At 53.9% G+C, this 19,697-nt stretch overlaps 1 protein-coding gene across 2 annotated transcripts in view; it reads left to right on the plus strand.

Annotated features, from left to right (window-relative positions):
- PDE6B (phosphodiesterase 6B) overlaps positions 1-18,964 on the plus strand; it is a 32,546-nt gene extending 13,582 nt beyond the window's left edge. Inside the window, exons 4-22 of one of the 2 annotated variants that reach the window (XM_032331652.1) lie at positions 6,175-6,315; positions 6,407-6,481; positions 7,773-7,837; positions 8,655-8,721; positions 8,907-8,954; positions 9,716-9,865; positions 10,094-10,237; positions 10,693-10,758; positions 11,159-11,305; positions 12,510-12,617; positions 12,976-13,085; positions 13,280-13,367; positions 13,640-13,740; positions 13,977-14,084; positions 14,630-14,693; positions 15,001-15,075; positions 16,443-16,526; positions 17,725-17,881; positions 18,873-18,964. In XM_032331652.1, the coding sequence (XP_032187543.1) occupies positions 6,175-6,315; positions 6,407-6,481; positions 7,773-7,837; positions 8,655-8,721; positions 8,907-8,954; positions 9,716-9,865; positions 10,094-10,237; positions 10,693-10,758; positions 11,159-11,305; positions 12,510-12,617; positions 12,976-13,085; positions 13,280-13,367; positions 13,640-13,740; positions 13,977-14,084; positions 14,630-14,693; positions 15,001-15,075; positions 16,443-16,526; positions 17,725-17,881; positions 18,873-18,934 (1,860 nt within the window). In that variant the 3' untranslated portion in view covers positions 18,935-18,964. The remainder of the gene's footprint in view (positions 1-6,174; positions 6,316-6,406; positions 6,482-7,772; positions 7,838-8,654; positions 8,722-8,906; positions 8,955-9,715; positions 9,866-10,093; positions 10,238-10,692; positions 10,759-11,158; positions 11,306-12,509; positions 12,618-12,975; positions 13,086-13,279; positions 13,368-13,639; positions 13,741-13,976; positions 14,085-14,629; positions 14,694-15,000; positions 15,076-16,442; positions 16,527-17,724; positions 17,882-18,872) is intronic. The other variant, XM_032331659.1, reaches the window with a different exon arrangement.
- The last annotated feature ends 733 nt before the right edge of the window (positions 18,965-19,697 follow it).

The following is a 19,697-nucleotide window of genomic DNA, read 5'->3' on the forward strand; positions in this document are numbered from 1 at the left end:
GTTGAGCTTCTTGGGTGTTGATATTTATGTATTTCATCAAATTCAGGGAGTTTCCTGTCCTTTTTCTTCAAACACCCTCTCTATATATCCCTCTGACGTGGCAGGGTCTAGCCCACCTCCCTTGGGGCTGATGTCCTGAGTTGTTCTCGTTCTGTCTGTCCCTGCTCTGTAGGCCCCTCTACTCCCAGGAATGGATAATGCAGCTTCCTCTCAGTCAGGCCCCTTAACTTAGTTGTTGTGTGGACATTTCCCCAGTTCTTATCAGCAGCATCTCCAAAACAGTGACTTCAGGCCAGGATTCAAAACCCATCCCAAGCATCCCAGGTGTGGGCCTTAGAGAGGCAAGTCTGGGAGCGTTTTCTTGGCTCTGTCTCACCACACACACTTCCCCCCATGTGGTATTGCCCAGAGGTGGGGGGAAAGGGAATGCAGTTCCGTCCAGGAAAGTCACCTGGGGAAGCCAGGTTTTTAATTCTCTGCCTGTTGTGTCACTGAGCCTCCACTTCCCTCTCCAACTACCCCCGCTTGACTGCTCCCCTTTATAGACACAAGTCAGGGCCCAGTCTGCCAAGATCATGGACGCATCTCAGGATCCTTCTCCTTCTGCACCTTGTCAAGCTCACCCCCACTCAACAGTCAGAGCCCTACTTTGAAAACTTAGGTCATGTCACTGGGTGGCCTCAGGGACTCCCCTGCAGTCCTCTTCCCCTGCTTCTGTCTCTCCCCACCCCCTGCTCCATCCCAGCTATTGTCCCCCATAGCCATTGTCCGCTCTTATATCTGCAGGTCCCTCTGCCAAGAACACTGTTTCCACACACCGGTGGCTCCTCTGCAGACAGATCTCCCCTGCCCGGAGTATCCCTGTTCAAGCCCCACATTCCCTACCTAGCCCTGCCTCCTATATTTCCTTTGTATTCCCTACATCTCCACGTAACAAGCCATATGGCGGTTCATGCTGCTCATGTTTTAGATCCCCCTGCCCCCACCTAGAAGTGAATTCTAAAACTCAGGGATTTTTGTTTGTTCTGTTGTCTAGCTATCCCAGATCTAAACCAGGTAATAAGGATCATTCCAGGAAATGAACTGCCAAAGCTTAGGGAAAACAGACTGTCTGGAAACGCATTGTTTCCTGTTGCTCAGACCACATACGTGTATAGACGTACTTGAAGTGAGAGCTCCACCGTGGATGTACATGTCTAGTTGTGTGCTTTGATTTCCTACTCAGACATCACCTAGTCCAGGTAGAAAGCTGTTTCTGATACCTCACACTGTGAGCAACATTTTTAAGAACCCTAATTAATTTGCACAAAGCATGGGGCTCTACTTCACAATCCTTTTTTTTTAGAGAGGTAAATCTACCTTTTTCTCCAAAGAGACCAAACTTCAGCCAGTGACTAGAGACTGGCACCCAAACTGCTTCCAGTTAAGCCTGGTCCCTGGTCCTTTCTTTCTCTGAATTGTGCTGCAGGAAAGCAGGCACCTGGGAATTAAAGCAGTCCTCCAGCACAGCTTGTCCCCGCCCTCCTCAAACCTCAGCAGCTTTCCAGGGTCCTAACAACCCCTCAGCAGGGCTAAAGTCCCTCAGACCAGCCCTCCATCCTCCAGGCAAGACCTACTGACCACCCTTCTTGCAGGCTCCACTCAGGGGCTCCTGTCAATCCCTTCCTGAAAGAAGCTAAGCCGCTTTGGTCAGAGGCAACAGAAGCAACAAGGTAAACATTAGGTTTGGCTAGGGATGTTGGAATTTCTCCCTGATCTACTGCAATCAAACTGACCCGTTTTAGCTGAATGATTCCCACTGCCCAACAGTCCAGATTGCACCAAAAGCTAGATGAAGGGCCCCATTGGTGAGGACTCTGGCCTCTCTGACCTTCTAGGCTGCCCGTGTGACCATGGCCTGCTGGCTCAGTGTAAAGACCAGAGTCCTGTCCCCTCCCAGGGCAGGACAGTTTCCGAAGGCCATAGAGACAGCCCGCATGCTCAGCTGCTGGCCTCATATTCTTGTCATGTGGACAAGTGGAGACACTCAGAAGTCAGAGCATGTGGGTCAGAAAACAACAAGGAGGGGCTGGCAGGCCTCTCTACCTTGGGCAGTACCAGCTGGCTTTGTCGTGAAGCCCCCACTGTGGTGTTACTGGACACAGAGTTGGGAAGAGATGCACCAGGGTGCAGATCATCTTTCCACTATAAATAACCCAGGAGCATGGATAACGTTGAACTATAGTGAAATAACAAGGAAACAATGAGGTTGCATATTTATACCCTTAATATAATTTTCCTAATTTTTAAGCTGACATCATTTAACTTTAATAATGGCTGGGTTAAACGACTGGCCCTCAAAATTCCTGACGGTTGGACAACCAGCTCTCAGGAGCTCACCACTCAGTAAGAGCTCTGGGAGCCAAGGCCAACTGCAGTTCACCAGGCCACCTTTCCTGTCTGCCCCCACAGACCCCAGGCATCCTGACACCGCCCACCTGGAATGTGAGTGTCAGGTTGGGCCTTGCAAGGCCAGCCTTCCCTTCCAGAGGCTTTGCAGGCCTCTGTGTTATCTGTCCCAAATGCAATTGGATACCCCTTATTTCTAAAGTCACCAGGGGAGCCCTCACCATTATCCCAGGTTTCCCATTTTGAAGCATGAATCTGTGAAAGGCAACACCTCAGCATCCAGCTGACCATGGCTCCTGGTCACTCAAGCACCTAGTGTTTGGTTCACATCACAAGTGCTGGCACTGGTGTGCTGTGTGCTGAGGACAGCAGATCCAGGCTTAAGGTCAAGAAGGGGTAACCACTCCCCAGGGAGCGGTCAAAGTCCAGAAAATGAGGTGTGAGTTACACCCTGAAAGAGGGGACAGGGAAAGGCAGAGGCCCCTGCCGAGCCACACAAGGTCCTAGTCCGACTCAACAAATTTCCTCTATTTTAAAGATGAGATTTTACTTAAGAATCTGAGTTTCTAACTTCTCTTGAAAATCTGAGGCCAGGGATACCTGGGTAGCATGCTCTTAATTTCAGTTCAGGTCTTAATCTCAGGGTCGTGAGTTCAAGCCCCACATCGGGCTCCACACTGGGTGTGGGGTCTGCTTAAGAAACAAGGAAGGAAGGAATGGAGAAAGGGAGGGAAGAAGGAAGGAAAAGAGAAAGGATGGAAGGAAGGAAGGAGGGAGGGAAGCTTGAGGCCCACCCCCTTACCCTTATGGCTGCTCCTTGAGGGTCCTGTTCTGCTAATCTCAAGCAAGCAACATGGAGGATGTCAGCCAGGGTCAAGGACCTCTGGTCTGGAGTCTGGGGCAGGGGGAGGCTGTCCTAGGAATGGGATGAGTAGGAGCAGACTCAGAAGGTCCCAGGTTGCAAGGGTGTCCAGGAGGCCCAAAGCACTGGAGATTCAGGAAGAACCACCCCAGAGTGACCCAGGACAGGCACTGCATGAAGATGCCTAAATGAAGCCCCAGAACACTCCAGAGCCGGAGCTCAGAAGAGCCTGGCAGGGACGGGGAGGGTGTTGTGCTGACCGGGTGCTCTAAATCCTGACGACACAGGTGCGTGCTGACATGAAAATTCATCCAGCTGTGTTCCACCTCACTTGCTCACTGTGTGTGCCAGACTCAACTCAGAAAGCTAAAAAGGAAACAGGAAGGTAGAGGAAGGGCAGAGGCCCTCGGTGAGCCAGGCTGCCTGACATCAGACCCACTGAGCTCCTATTTCCTCAGGGCCAAATGAGAACCTATTTTGGAGCAAAGATGAGCGCGTGATGACTAGTCCCTGGTCTGATGGGAGTAGGGGAGGCTTAGGGTGTGACAAGAGGTGCTCTGCCAGGAGGGAAGGATGGGACGAGGTGGAGGGTCAGGAAAAGTCTCCCTTAGGTGCTGTGCTATGAGGTACAAGGCCTCCTCCTCCCCATTGTCTTCCTCGTGGGGGACAGGCTTTGGACACCACGGTATTCAGGCAACTCAAAACTTAGATGTGCTGCCCAGACACACACCCCTTCCCCGCACTCAGCAGGACCAGGAGATCTCCAGCTGTCCCAGATATCTCTAAGCAGCTGGCCTCCCCTCATTCTTACTGCTCTGGTGTGTGTTCTGGTCCTAACCAGGGCTTTGTACACAGGGGGAGCTCAGGGAGTATCTGTGAGTTAGACACACAGATGATTAACACATTCGTATGCACACTCATACGCATACTCACACATGGGACTCCTAAAAGCCACATACTCTTCTGACAGCCCGACTCCTATTCCACCATTCTTCCCAGCATCCTGAGAGAAAAACATCATTATACCCATTTTACAGGTGGGGAGACTGAGGTCTGGAAGTTAGCCGACCTTCCTAAGGTCACAGAGCTGAAAAGAAGCAGACCAGCACCCTTACTCACTAGGTGTGGAAAAAAAGAATAAAGAGTTCTGTATCCAAGCCATTAGCCAGGGAGGACTGGGGCACTAAGCCAGCAGCTCAAAGGTGAAGGAGACACAGGGCAGTGCATGAGTGAACACCGAGTCCTGCCCTCCCCTGCTGTGCATGTCCAGATGTCAAAAGTGGCATCTGGCTCCAGGACCTGGAATTCAGACTGTCTGCCTTTAGAGCTTCGAACCTCACAGCCTTCCCTGCAGTCAGCAAACACACAGGTGTGAGGTACTCTGCTAACCATGGAAAAGCTCCACCTCATGGAGCTAGTGGTGGAGTGGGGAGACAATGAGACTGTGCCTCTATGAGCTCAGAATGAAATAGGGTGTTGTAAGGATCAGGTTTGGCAAGTGTTCAGGACAGTTATTCCGAAGATGACTTTAGACTAAGACTCAAAGATGTGGAAGTTCTGGAATGAGTGCTGTGAAGGCAGAGGACAGACCTTGTACAAAGGCCCTGTGGTCAGTCAGAGTGAGTGCTTATGGCACATGGGAGTGCCTTGCAGACCGATGGACAAAGACAGGGCAGGGCCAGGCTACCAGGAAATCCTCCTCCACCAATGGAGAGTGGTGGGTGGGAAGAGGTCTCCGTGAGCCTTGTGCTCTAATGGAGAGCATTAGGATTAAGCTGCCTGCTGGTGAGAGCACTCCAGGGCAAGTGGGGTCTCCAGAGCCCATTCCTATCTGTGACAGCAAAGGGTGGGCAGCTGCAGAGGGCCTGAGAGGGGCTGGCTGGAGGGGAACCATGCAAAGAAGAATCATGGTGGCAGGGAAGTCTTGGTACCAGGGAACACTTAATACAGGCCAAAAGATACATGAGGTTGTGAGTAGTGCAGCCTGAAGGCAACTGTCTTTGGGCAGTGGCTGAGGAAACTGAGAAACTTGAGCCAGGCAGGTGAGGGGAGAGCCTCAGGGAGTTCCTCTGAGCTTGGCCAGTAAGCCTGGACAGCAGCCTGGTGTTCAGTTGTGAGTCAATGTCCTGGGAAGGGTCTGGCCAGGGCCTCATGGAGCATGGCAATGAACTATCACTCTCAACTCATTCTATGGCATCCAAAATGCAATGAATCCGTGCTCTCAAACCCAGCTTCTCAAGGCTGATTAGGGAAGGCAGGTTGGTTAGAGTTTTGCCTTTAAATTTTAATGCATTCACTCTTTCACTCACTAACCTAGCCTAAGGCCAGCACCAGACAGTGAGTGACAATGATGTAGCCAAAGCTTGGAGGCTTTACCTTCCAAGAGGTTTCAGGGCATTTGGGTCAAGGAGCAGGTAGTCATGTGCTTGGATGAAACCATGGGTGATGGGACTCTGTGGAGATGCTATCGGAAGGGTACCATCAGCAGTGTCCCTCTGGAGCTCTGTGGTCAGTTGCATGTGTACATGTGTGTTGGGTATCACACAGGTGTTGGGGGTGTATATGGCCACAGGCTCACAGCTGTGCCCCCCAGCTGCTGCTGTGGTCACATAGGGGTGTGTGTGTGTGTGTGTGTGTGTGACCATAGGCCCACAGGTATCCCCGCCTCGTGTGCTGCTATGGTCACACATGTGGGGAGAAGGGGTGGCCACAGGCTCACAGGTGTCCCCCCCAGGTGCTGCTGTGGTCATATAGGTGTGGAGGATGAGGAGTGGCCACAAGCTCACAGGTGTGCCCCCCCAGCTGCTACTGTTGTCACCCAGATGTGGAGGGCCGCAGGTTCACAGGTGTCCCCCCCCAGGTGCTGCCGTTGTCCCCCAGGTGTGTTTGTGTGGCCACAGGCTCACAGCTGTGCCCGCCCCCAGGTGCTGCTGTGGTCAGCTAACAAGGTGTTTGAGGAACTGACAGACATCGAGAGGCAGTTCCACAAGGCCTTCTACACCGTGCGTGCATATCTGAACTGTGACCGGTACTCAGTGGGCCTCCTGGACATGACCAAGGAGAAGGTGAGGCCTCAGTTCTCCACAGGACTCCTGGCCAGCCTTGTACTGCTCCTGTGAGGGCTCACTAACTCTGTCCCTTCTCTTCTCTGCTCAGGAATTCTTTGACGTGTGGCCTGTGCTAATGGGAGAAGCCCAGCCATACTCAGGCCCACGCACACCCGACGGCCGTGTGAGTCATGGTGGAGGGGGGACAAACCAAGCCCATGTATCTTGGTTTCCCTGGCTCCAACTACAACTCCAGAGTGGGGAAGGGACTTGTGCCAACCTGACCAAGGGTGGGAGAGGGAGGGCTACAGGAAGGATGTGGGGCTGTGGGGACAGATGGTTGTGGGCCAGCTGGCTACCTGACTGCTCTGGAGGGCAGTCGCTGAGTGTTTGTCTGCTGTCCCCAGTGACTCCAGCCCATGCTCTGGGGCCAGGTTGGGGTGGGTGCAGATCTCCTGATGGGGTTATCAGCCCAGTGAGAATGACCAGCAGCTGCCCCACCCTTAAATCACTGGAGCACCTCCCGTGTGGAACCATGTATACATGTGTGTGCACATGTGGGTGCACACCTGTGTGCATGGGCAGGAGAAAGGCAGTGTCAAAAGGGCATGGGAGCAGGGGCAGATACCTCTGTCACTATTGTACACCCAATCTGGCACACACTACCCCACCTGGCCATGCTTCAGTCTTCCCACCAGTCACATGGGGCTGATAACTGGGCCTTCCTCACAGGATTGTGGGTCCAGTGTGTAGAAGAGTCCCTGTTCATGGCTTGGCTGTGACCATGACTTGCCACAGTTGAGTGTTTGTGTGTCTGTGTATGTGTGTACTGGCCTGGGTGGGTTGTGTGCATACATTTGAAGGAGTCCCGGACCTAGTTTGTGTGTGGGCTTGAGTGAGACACAGACAGAATGAGGACAAATGCAAACCAAATGTGTATTGTGTGTTCCATGAGTGTCAGTGATGGTCTGTGTGTGTGTACATAGAGTGCATGTGAGGTTGTGTGTAACTGTATGGGTGTGGGGTTGTGAATACATGTGTGCACATCCATGTGTTCACGTGAGGTTGTGTGTAACTGTGTGGGTGCACGTGTACATGTCCATGTGTGCATGTGAAGTTACATGTAACTGTGTGGGTGTGAGCGCATGTGTGCATGTCCATGTGTTATGTGAGGTTGTGTGTAAGAGTGTGGGCGCATGTGGCATCCAAAATATGTGCAAGTGAGGTGTGTAACTCTGTGGGTGCTTGAGTGCATGTCCATGTGTGCATGTGTAGCTGTGTATAACTGTGTGGGCACATGTATGCAAATCCATGTGTGCCTTGAGGTTGTGTGTAACTGTGGGGGTGTGGTGTGTGCTCTGTGTGCAAATGCATGTCCAGTACGACACCTGGGTAGCTCCTCTCACCCTCAGGGAGGTTCCCACCGGGGAGCTGTCCCAGGGAGCCCTTCACGACTGCTGTGGTCCATTTTGCAGGAAATCGTCTTCTACAAAGTCATCGACTATATCCTCCATGGCAAGGAAGACATCAAGGTCATCCCGTAAGTGCCAGGGTCTTAGGAGACACATCACCTGAAGGCAGAGCACCCTCAGACCCAGGCCCGGTGGGCTTTGGGGATTTGTCACAATGGCTCAGCAGCCTCAGGCAGGTCCCTCACACAGGGCTACTCCCTATGCTGGAGGGTGAGGCAGCATGGGATGGGGAAAGAGGCACCATGGACGTCCAGAGTGGACTTCCAGAGGCCCAGGTGAGCTACCCAGGTGGTCCTGTCAGCAATAACTGATCTTTGAGTACCTCAGGGTCTCATCTTAGCTCACCCAGCCACCCACGCAGGTGGAGCCCCCAGAAGGCCCACCCCATAGGGCAGGTAAGAGGGGGTGTCCCCCAGGGAAGCACAGCTAGGCTGAGGGCAGGTCAGGGCTCCAAACTAGAGACACTGGGGACAGGTGTTCGCCGTTCCTCGCTCTGTAGCTGCACGGCCATGTGACCCATAAGCCTGTCAGAACCCCATCCTGCAAGTTCCACCGAGGGACTGGGATCCAGGCGCTAAGCCTGCAGGACAGGTGACTGACACTGAGCTCCAGGGGCTGGACTGAAGAGTGGGGCCCCCAGTGAGGAAAGGGCTTCTCCAGGGTGAGGGGCCTCAGCATAGGCAGAGGAAGGATAAAACAGTACAGACATCCCCAAACCACACCCCTGGCCTCCTCTTATTCCCCCTGAGTCCACAACCTGCTAGCCTTCCCACCACACCCAGAGCCCAGAAAAGGGAATCAACATTAACACACACACACTCTGCCAAAATCTACGTGCACATCTAATAACCCACCGACCATCTGACCCTCTGCTCTCTCCCCCAGCACACCCCCAGCTGATCACTGGGCCCTGGCCAGTGGTCTTCCAACATACGTGGCAGAAAGTGGCTTTGTGAGTCTGCTGAGGCCCTGCCCTTGCCTGGCGCCCCGGCCCTTCCTGCCAGCTTGTGCACCCCTGCCAGCTCCCAGTTGCCCTGCCTCACCTACGTAGAGCTCATCGGGCTGGATAGTCGTCTTTAGAACCCTATCGTACATTGGGCTGCTCCAGGTAAAATTGTTTTCCTGATCCTCTTCCAGATCTGTAACATTATGAATGCCCCCGCCGACGAAATGTTCAAATTTCAGGTATCTATTCATTTATTAGAGTAAGTATGCTTACTTAAGGAAGAACACATTGTGGTTCAGAAACGATGAACCAAATTAGTTTCCGCTCCTTAAGAAGCAACCTCACAATCTCAGGGGCTAACCACAGCAGACACACACTTCCAGGCACAGGTCTATGAGTAGGCAGGCGAGGCCAGACCACAAGGGGCTTTTCAAGTCTGCCCCTTGGGTCCTCCTCTGGGGACACACGACCAGAGCAGGCTCTTTTCTGGAGAAGGCCAAGAGTCAAATGGTCTCCAAGACTCTTCCAGGAACTGGCCACTACCCACCTTTCACTGGCCAGGTGTCAGTGGAATGTGACATGGGAACAGCAGCATATTTTGTGGGGCCCACAGAATGGAATGCAATAATTCAACAATTATTATCAACATTAAGATCATGGCGGCAAAGACAATCGAGCGTGGGAGCCTCCTAAGACAGGGGATCCTGGGTGCCCGTAGGGGATCCTGGGTGCCCGTAAGGGATCCTGGATGCCCGCAGAATTCATACCATGAAGCCGCCCTGGGGGTCATAGAGCCCCAGTTCCATCTAGCGGGAGAAGTCACAACACAAACCCAGGGACATAGAGCTCTCACGCATGGGGGGCAGTTAGTAGACAAGAGGGGCGACCCAGTCACCACAGTTTGAGGGCAGAAGACATGAAATGGGTGCTTGCTGGGTGACAGGCCTGAGTCAGGGCCAGACCCAGAGGAGCGGGCATCTCTGGACGCTTCTCCCTGCAGGAAGGGCCTCTGGACGACTCGGGGTGGGTCATCAAGAATGTCCTCTCCATGCCCATCGTCAACAAAAAGGAGGAGATTGTGGGGGTTGCAACATTCTACAACAGGAAAGATGGGAAGCCTTTTGACGAGCAGGATGAAGTCCTCATGGAGGTAAACACGTGTCACAGGGGCAGCTCTTGGAGGGACGCCTGTGTGATGGCATGGGACCCAGCCATGTGGAGACCCTTCCTACCACCTGCTTTAGCAGCATGAGGCCCGAGAAGAGTGGGACCAGAGGAGCTGTGAGGGCCCTGGAGGATGCTTGAAAGCACTCAGGGCACTGGAGCAGCACTCCATACACCAGGACACAGGGTGGTGACACTGCTGCTGTGTCTGCAGTCCCTCACGCAGTTCCTGGGCTGGTCAGTGCTGAACACGGACACCTACGACAAGATGAATAAGCTGGAGAACCGCAAGGACATCGCCCAGGACATGGTTCTGTACCACGTGAGATGTGACAAGGACGAAATCCAGCTGATCCTGGTACCACTCCTGTCAGGCCCTGGTCCCCTTTCCTGCCCAGGGGGGAGACAGGGCATCCCTGAAGTTGGGGCATATCCTGTGGTCAGAGGGCCCGGCTAGCCCTGGAGTCCTACATGCTCTGCACAACCAAGGGCAGTCCTTCCCCTGCATCCTCAGCTGTGAGCAGGGATTGGTCAGAGCCCTCCTGGTCAGGCTTTATAAGGACTCCCCCTATTGTCCATGTGGAGAGCTTAGAACAGTGCCAGAGAGGCAAGGAGGGACACACAGGAAATGGGAGCCGCTGTCACTTCTCTCCGAAGCTAGAAGCTCCAGCTGGGACTCACTCCTGTCTTGTGCCTGATGTCACCTTGTCCCACACTCATGAGGGGTGTAGGCAATGCTGGCACCCTGTCCCATACTTATGAGGGGTATAGCTGACACTTACTCTGTCTCAACACAGCTGTCTTCTCTCTTAGCCAACAAGGGAACGCCTGGGGAAGGAGCCTGCCGACTGTGAGGAGGATGAGCTGGGGACAATCCTGGTCAGAATCTGACTCCCACCCCTCAGGTGGAGACTGGAGGGGCCTGAGGGTCGGGGATGACTTCCTCAATCCTAGGAGACCTGAGCATGTCATCTGATGTCTGCTGCTGTCTGCATGTCTCTATGCCTGGGTCCGTGTGTGTGTGTGTGTGTGTGTGTGTGTGTGTGTGTGTGAGAGAGAGAGAGAGAGAGAGAGAGATCTCCTAATGTGCCTATCTTTGCACCTGTTTCCCCGACAACAACTCTGTTCTCATGGTGGGTCCTGTGAGTGGCCAGCCACAGGCCAGAGCAGCTGGAAGGGCAGATGTCACCACAAACCTGGGACATCTGAGACTGGGCAAAGGATCCTGGGAGGGGAAGAGAAAAGCCTGCCTCCCTCAGCCCCACAATCCCTCCCACAGAAGGAAGTGTTGCCAGGGCCTACCAAGTTCGACATCTATGAGTTCCATTTCTCTGATCTGGAGTGCACAGAGTTGGAGCTGGTCAAATGTGGCATCCAGATGTACTACGAGCTGGGCGTGGTCCGAAAGTTCCAGATCCCTCAGGAGGTGGGGATGGGGTTTATGGGAAGGGGTCCAGATCCACTGGGACGTGGTGGGTTGTGGCAAGGGGTCCCAGATCCACTGGGATATGGGGGGTTGTGGCAAGGGGTCCCAGATCCACTGGAAGATAAAATTTGGATATAGTTAAGGGGTCCCAAGTCCCCCAAGAGGTGGGAGAGATGTGGTCAGAAGTCTTAGGTCCTACAGAGAGTTTGGGGACAGCCATGTTCATTATAGAAACTGTGCCTAGCATAAATGATTGAATGGATGTATCAATGGTTAGATGGGTGGAGGGAATGTTTGGTCAATGGTTGTTCCAAACAATTTGACCATTAAGTGCATCATTAGGCAATAGTGGGATTTGGGCGTGGGATGGAGAGGAAACAGGAGCCCATGAGCTACAGAAAGCAAAAGCCATCTGCACAGTAAGAATGTAGAGAACCCCTCAAAGGTCATCGCAGGGTGGAGGGGTGGCCCTTCCAGCTCTGCCCTGAGCCCTGCTGCTTTCTGATAGTTTCCTGGCTGCTGTCCTGCCTCCACCTTCACACCTCAGGGAGTGTCTGCTTCCCCACCGTGCAAGTGAGGGAACCGTCCCTCCTTGTGCCTCCTCTGAGAAAAGGTGCAGCACACTGGCATTTTCAAAAGAAATTTTACTACATACTAAAGGAAAACACAGAAGCAAAAAGCAGAGAAATGATTACTAGAATTTTTTAAAATTTCAGAATGATTTTCTGGCACCAAAAATCACAGCAGATGAGTAAGAGGCCCCTTCGGCCTGCACCCTGTTGTCCAGGGGTAACTGCCTTGTAGGAGAAGGCTCACACGCCCCCGGCCTGCCCCTTCATCTCTGGACCCTTAGCCTCCATTTTATTTCTCCACTGTCCATGCCATGAGCCCACACATGGGCCATTCAAACAGAACTTTTCTTCCAAAACATTCCATACCTCTTGCCTGGGGTCTCCCAATTTGGGGCTGGGCAATAGGTTGAAGGCCCCCTGCAAGCTGGAGCTCTTCTTAGCTTTGACACTGGTCCCCTCCTGGTGCCCCTCTCAGGCTGCCCGCCACCACTCATCCACCCCATAGGTGTCCCACCCAGGAGAGTGGTCAGGGGCCAGCAGCAAATGGCTGGGAGAGGAAGGACTCTCACACCAGGCTGTTGGGGGGACTCCTGCACCGTGCTCAGAGCCCATGCTCCCCCGACTCTCCTCAGGTCCTGGTGCGGTTTCTGTTTTCCGTGAGCAAAGGTTACCGGAGGATCACCTACCACAACTGGCGCCACGGCTTCAACGTGGCCCAGACCATGTTCACACTACTCATGGTGCGTGTCCAGCATGGGCATGACAGGGGCCGCCCTTGCCCCCCCTCCCACTGGGTCAGGCCTGTGAGGGACAGGTGCTGGAGGCGGGTGCTCCTCTGCGAGCGAGGTGGGGGCCTTCGCGGGCAGAGAAAAGGAGGAGGTGGGGTGCACCCCCCACCCCAGGAGTGCAGGAGGGCCCCTGGGCTGAGGCAGGCAGCAGCATGAGCCTCTCACCCCTCCCCACCCTGCCTGCATCCAACCAACCGCCCCCCCAACCGCCCCCGCAGCGGGGAGGAGAGGGGAGGGGAGGGGAGGGCAGAGCGGGGCAGGGCGGGGGAGACCACTGGAGCTGCACAGCTGTAGGGCCCTGTACCCTCAGACTGGGAAGCTGAAGAGCTACTACACGGACCTGGAGGCCTTCGCCATGGTGACTGCGGGCCTGTGCCACGACATTGACCACCGCGGCACCAACAACTTGTACCAGATGAAGTAGGCAGCACGCTGGGTGCCTGGGGTGCTCTGGGGGAGCATGTGACCAGTGGCCCAGGGAGGGGCCAGCCCAGAACTCACTGAGGGTTGGGGTGCCCCTTCCTTGGCGAGCAGGGAACTGCAGGGGCACCCAGAGGCCAGAGCCTCTGTGCAGGCTTCTGGCCAAACTGATTCTAACGAAACCTCTGTAACAGATCCCAGAACCCCTTAGCCAAGCTCCACGGCTCCTCGATTTTAGAAAGGCATCACCTGGAGTTTGGGAAGTTCCTGCTCTCCGAGGAGGTTCGTGTCAGAATTTCTCTGTATTTTATGACTGTCACTTGCACTCACGACGCCACAGGGCATTCTGACCAGGGGCTAGAGGAGGTTCGGCGGTGATGGGTGGGGTTTAACGGGGAAATGCACCCACCGCAGGGTGAGGTGGGCTCAGGTGTCCAGCAGTGGTGGATCTGGTGCAGGGTCTGGTGCCCAGGATCTGCGACTTGAGGGTAGGGTCAAATAGATGGTTCCTGGGAGGGGAAGGGACAGACTGGGAACCCTAACCCTTCCTGCAGTCCCTGAACATCTACCAGAACCTGAACCGGCGGCAACACGAACACGTGATCCATCTCATGGACATAGCCATCATCGCCACGGACTTGGCACTCTACTTCAAGTGGGTGCAGCCGCCCTGCGGGCGAAGGGATGAGAACCTGGGGCTTCGTGGAGGTGGTAGGGTAGGGACCTGGAGCTCCTAGAACACCCTTGCCAGCACAGCGGCCCTGCAAGGCCTGAGTTCTCTACCTCAGTTTCTCTCCCAGAAGGGTGGTGGGGTTAGGATCAAGGAGGAGTGGGGTATCCTGCATGGGGTGAGGAGGGGGTCAACTGTCTCTCTCTGTTCTTGGGGTTCAGGAAGAGGACGATGTTCCAGAAGATTGTGGATGAGTCTAAGAACTATGAGGACAGGAAGAGCTGGGTGGAGTACCTGTCCCTGGAGACGACCCGGAAGGAGATAGTCATGTGAGCTGTGGGGGCAGCAGGAGCCATCTCCATGCTGGCTAACCCTCATGTCCCACCCCCAAAGGAGAAGACACCAGGCCCCTGAATAATACACAAGAACAGCTCTTCTCTAAACAGCTTTGATGAAGCGTCAAAAATGAAGCTTCTTACTTGTTCCTCATTTTCAGGGGAGACAGTACAGGATTGGGGTCAGACAGTCCATTTCCTTAGTTTGTGGATTTGGCAATAATTCTTATTCATGAACCTTAACTGATGCATCTACAAAGTGGAGATTCAGAACTATGTTCCTCCTCCAGGCCCATCCCAGAGATCCAACAAGGAAATGTGTAAATCATGGGCACTGGGAGCTGCCCAGTGAAGACATGTTGGTTTTAGCTTATGGAGGCAAGGGGAGGGGAAGGTGACGAATGAGGGTTAGGGTTGGAGTGGGTGTGTGTACAGTAGGAGATCTACTAGTGGAAGGAGTGCCCAGAAGCAGAGGTAGAAGGAAGGGAGGGAGGGAGAGAGGCCAGCCTGGGCACACCTGGAGCTTCATCTTCCTGCAGGGCCATGATGATGACTGCATGTGACCTGTCTGCCATCACCAAGCCATGGGAAGTCCAGAGCAAGGTCAGAATTCATGCAGGGCCCCAGCCTCTTGTCATTGCCTCTTGCAATTGCATCTAGGAGAAGCCTGAGATGGGGGACAGAACCTTTGTTTGCAAGTAGCACTGAGGGCTGCCCCCCCTGCTCTGGGGCTGGGCTCACGGCCACCATGTGGGCACACATCAACATGCTCACTGGGCGGTAGGTCCAGCCTGAAGACTGGGGATCCCAGAGGGCCTGAGACAGAGAAGACTGAGGGCCCTTTGTCAGTTTCTGACCAAGCGCTGAACTCAACAAGATCACTGACTTTTATGTACCCCCTGCCCACCAGGTTGCTCTGCTGGTGGCGGCTGAGTTCTGGGAACAGGGTGACTTGGAAAGGACAGTTCTGGATCAGCAGCCCATTGTGAGTGTTACTTCCAGAATCTTCTAACCCCACTGTGGTCTTTGGGAACCTTGGGCCTTGCTTGGTGCAAACAGGGAACCCCTGGGGATCTGGGGTGCTGGGACCTCAGTCTCACTTTGTGGGGTCCATCATGTGACATGAGCTGAGTATAAATTAGGTGGCTCGGGGGCGCCTGGGTGGCTCAGTGGGTTAAGCCGCTGCCTTCAGCTCAGGTCATGATCTCAGGGTCCTGGGATCGAGTCCCGCATCGGGCTCTCTGCTCGGCAGGGAGCCTGCTTCCCCCTCTCTCTCTCTCTCTGCCTGTCTCTCCATCTACTTGTGATTTCTCTCTGTCAAATAAATAAATAAAATCTTTAAAAAAAAAAAAAAAAAAATTAGGTGGCTCGGGATCTGGGTAATGTTGTAGGAAAAAATAGGGTTTTGGTAAAACTGTGATGCCCATGCGGAAATGGAAAGTCATTGTCAAAAGTGGTCAAGGCAGGTCATGACCCATCTCCCAGGGCCTCCACAGCCCAGGCAGCCCCACAGTGAGCCTCAGCCAGGCTGAGAGCTGCTCCAGGAAGGCCTTCAAGTGGGGAGAGTGCCGTGCCAGAGAAGGCCAGTGGCAGGAGTCCAGGTGCCCTCACCATGATAGATGGAGGATGCTGAGATCTTTGGGTCAGCAATGTGGGTCCAGGAATATGCTGCTAGACTACAGTGGAACCTGCATAGTATCCAAGGGGATGAGGACAGCATAGCATTGTCCAACAGAAGTTGGAAGAGATGGAAAGAGGGTTTGTCTTACAAGTAAATTCCAGTCCATGGAGCTGCCTGAGCATGAGGTGGAGAAGGCTTTGGGGCCAGAAACAGGCTGCAGGAAAGGGTGTCCTATAGCCAAGTCACTTGGGGACCAGGCAGGCCTCTAGTTCCTGCATGGCTCACCCTTGCTACATGGAGCTCCAGACAGTAGGTAGCTATGGACAGACTAGCAGGGGACAGCCCAGGGGGTCTGGAGTACGTGGACACCAAGGATAACCCGTCCAAGGGCCTCTGGATTTTGCCCTGCAGGGGTCTCAAGCCAGGTCTTCAGTTAGCACCATGGATAGCTCCCAAGAAAGTAGGAGGAAGGGGCTCCAGGACCTGAAACTGGGAGCATTATGGTGGACTCACGGTGGAACTACCAGATAACTCAGAGAAGGGGAAGGGCATTCTGACTGTCCCCCTATAAGGGCCAGCATCTATCAAGGCAGGCTAAGCCCCAAGACCAGAGGCTCCACTCATTCCATGGAAACTGCTTCATTTGTGTCTCTGTGGACATGTTCATCTGAGCCGGGTGGGGCTGAGTGAGACCTGCAGGCTCAGAAGAGGTTTCTCTGCTCCCCCCCAAGCCAATGATGGACCGGAACAAGGCAGCCGAGCTCCCCAAATTACAGGTTGGCTTCATCGACTTTGTGTGCACATTTGTATACAAGGTGAGCACACTGGTGTGGGGCCTGGCTGGGTTCACAGGAGTGGGGGGGACTGGTGTGGGTTCACACAATGGCCTGGCCTGCCATGGCCCCTATTGCCTCATCCTTGCACTTAAAATCTGAAATCCTCAGTGTCATCCCCAGGAGTCCCTTCCCACCTTCCCCTCACCAGTTCCTCAGAAGCTCTTCATGCTTTCCCACAGGTCTCCACTCCCTGGGAGAGCCTCCTCCCTCCATGAGGTCTCACCTCACGTGTCCCTTCCCCAGACCCCATCTAGCCACCCCCAATCATGGCCTACAGCATATCTGTAGGTGCATCTGTTCAGGGCCTATGAACCCAGGGGGACAGCAATGGGTCCACCTCACCCAGCAAACACATGTTGCACTTGAGTGACCGGGGAACACTGTGCCGAGGACATGTGCTGTGACATCACAGCCCAGAGGACTGGTCAGGGAGTGTGTTGGGGGTTCTGACTGCAGAGCCCCTCCCAAGTGATGCCCGACACATCCATGGGCTCCATTCCATCTGATCCTGGGGGCTGTGAGGAGGTTGTCTGCTTCTGAGTGAAGTCAGCCCTAATTGGGCCAGTCCACTCCCCACCTTGACCATCACGGCACCTGGGCTTCCCCTTACTGAAAGCTCAGCTCCCTTTGGTGCCCCCTCAGCAGGACTCTAAGTGCTGCAAAGGAAGGCAGAACCAGGATGAACATCCCAGTCCTGAAGCTCACAGGTCACAGCCCCACCGCAGCACCCCCCTTCCACTACCTTCCCCAAGTCCATCCACATGCTCCATGCTCGTGTGTGTGTGTGTGTGTGTGTGTGTGTGATGTGCATAGAAGAGCCCAGAGAAGGGGCTGCAAGACCAACCTGTCTGCCCGAGTCTTTCCACCCTCTCTGCCAAAGGACTCCCCTTCTGCCATTGATATTCTCTATTCCTGGGGTCCTCACCCCACTAAGACCACCTGTACCCTTCCCATCCTCTCTTCTCCATTTCCAGGGCTTTGCTGGGAAAGTGACATCTCATCCCTTCTCCCTCAGACAGGTCCCCTCCCAAGTTCTCCTCTTGGGTGATCAGGGCAGGGTGGTGGGGGACAGGCTGGTGCCAGCAAGGGCCAAGACATGGGGAGGCCACCTGCCCCAGATGCTTAGAACACTCAGGAGGTGTGACACAACTTCTTGACTCCCTGTCTTCCTGTCCAGGAGTTTTCCCGTTTCCATGAAGAGATCCTGCCCATGTTCGACCGACTACAGAACAACAGGAAGGAGTGGAAGGCCCTGGCTGACGAGTATGAGGCCAAAGTTAAGGCCCTAGAAGAGCAGAAGCAGCAACAGGAGGAAATGACAACAGCCAAGAAAGGTCTGGGCTGCAGGGCGGGTGTTTGGTTAGTCCCCACATGGAAGTGTGTGAAGGGACGAGGTTAAACAAGAAGGGCAGGTGGCAGATGGTGCCGGGGCTGGTGTGCTCAGGCTCCTCCCTACAGAGGCAGCCGTCCCTCGGGATTGGGCATGACTGCAGGATCTCCTTGTTCCTTGCCAGGGACTCTCGTTTTCTCTAAAGAAGTAACTATTTGAATGTTACTTCCTTTATAAAGGGAGCAAAGCCCAGGTGAAACATTGGGAATTCTCAACAACTATTTCTTCCACCACTAGGCAGCAGTTCCCTCCTAATTAACTTAGGAAAATCTACCTCCACTTCCATCTACCCTCAGAAATAAAACAGAAGACCTAAGGGCGCATATCTGACTCCCAGCTCAGGTCATGATCCTGGCTGGAGCCTCCCCAGTGGGTTCTGCGCTCAGCAGGGAGCCTGTTTGTTCCTCTGCCCTTCCCTCTGCTTGTGCGTACACGCGCATACTCTCAAATGAATAAAATCTTTAAAAAAAAAAAAAACCTAAAAAAAGAAAATACGGGAGCTAAGAGTCAAGCGTACATGACATCTCCCCCTTTACTGTGTCAGAGCCTTTCCCTACTCAACCCCACCCCTGCCTGCTATTTTGGTAATGTGGCTCACGTGGGTTCATTGTAAGGAATCATCATGCGGCCTAGACAGAATCCCTGACATTGTTGCCTTGGTATTTGCCTGTGTGTGGCCACTGTGGCCCTGGGACTTTTGCTATTTCCTGCCGTGGGGAAGAAACCTATGTCAAGTTGTGGGGGCTGTGGGGACACCGGAACTAAAAGTGTTATGAGAGCTAAGATAAGAAAGGCTGAGCCCTGGCTGGGCTAATCGGCTCAGGCTTCCCACAGGTCCCACCCTCTGCCCTCCCTCTCACGGGGCTGGCAGAGGACACAGGGCAGGAGAGGCGGGCAGGCAGACACAGTCCTCTCACCCTCATTCTCTCTTGCAGCAGGCACAGAGATTTGCAACGGCGGCCCAGCACCCAAGTCTTCGACCTGCTGCATCCTGTGAGCTGGTCCATGGGTTCTGACGGCGCCCCAATCCGTTCACCCGCTTGGACCCCACCTCCAACCATTTGCTACAGGAGGTTAGGAAGCCCAAGAAAAGGACTGAAGACAATTTTGGATATTTTGATTTTTTTAAAGATTTATGTTTTTATATCGGGGCACCTGGGTGACTCAGTGGATTAAGCCTCTGCCTTTGGCTCAGGTCATGATCTCAGGGTCATGGGATCGAGCCCCACATCAGGCTCCCTGCTCAGCAGGTAGTCTGCTTTCCCCTCTCTGCCTGCCTCTCTGCCTCTTGTGACACCTCTCTCTCTGTTAAATAAATAAAATCTTTAAAAAAAAATTTTTTTTATAAAGTCAACTACAGATACACTTTAGCGTCCTTTACACTCATCTGTCTTTCAGGTACACAGCAATACCACAGAGAGACGTTTGGAAAGGGTCTGTGACCTGCGTGTCTGAAAGCACTGGGTGAGATCCACAGGCGCACATGTTAATGTGTATTTGGGTAGACGAGATACACACATGTTGTTACCTATCTGGTTCCGGGGCAAATAGGGCCAGAAATTTAGAATAAAATAAAAACAAGTTGCCCTTTTCTTTAATGCAGCAGCAGTTGTGGTGGAGGGCACATCATATCTAACCTAGGAGAAAGTTCTGCCACAAAGGTCAAGGCCATGAGTGACCTGAGCAAAAACACCTGGAACAGCCCTCTGCACTGAGGTCAAGGGGGCACCCTGCCACAGCTGGGGTCTGCCCAAGTCCTA

Source organism: Mustela erminea, chromosome 2 (assembly GCF_009829155.1).
Source record: "Mustela erminea isolate mMusErm1 chromosome 2, mMusErm1.Pri, whole genome shotgun sequence".
Taxonomy (NCBI): domain Eukaryota; kingdom Metazoa; phylum Chordata; class Mammalia; order Carnivora; family Mustelidae; genus Mustela; species Mustela erminea.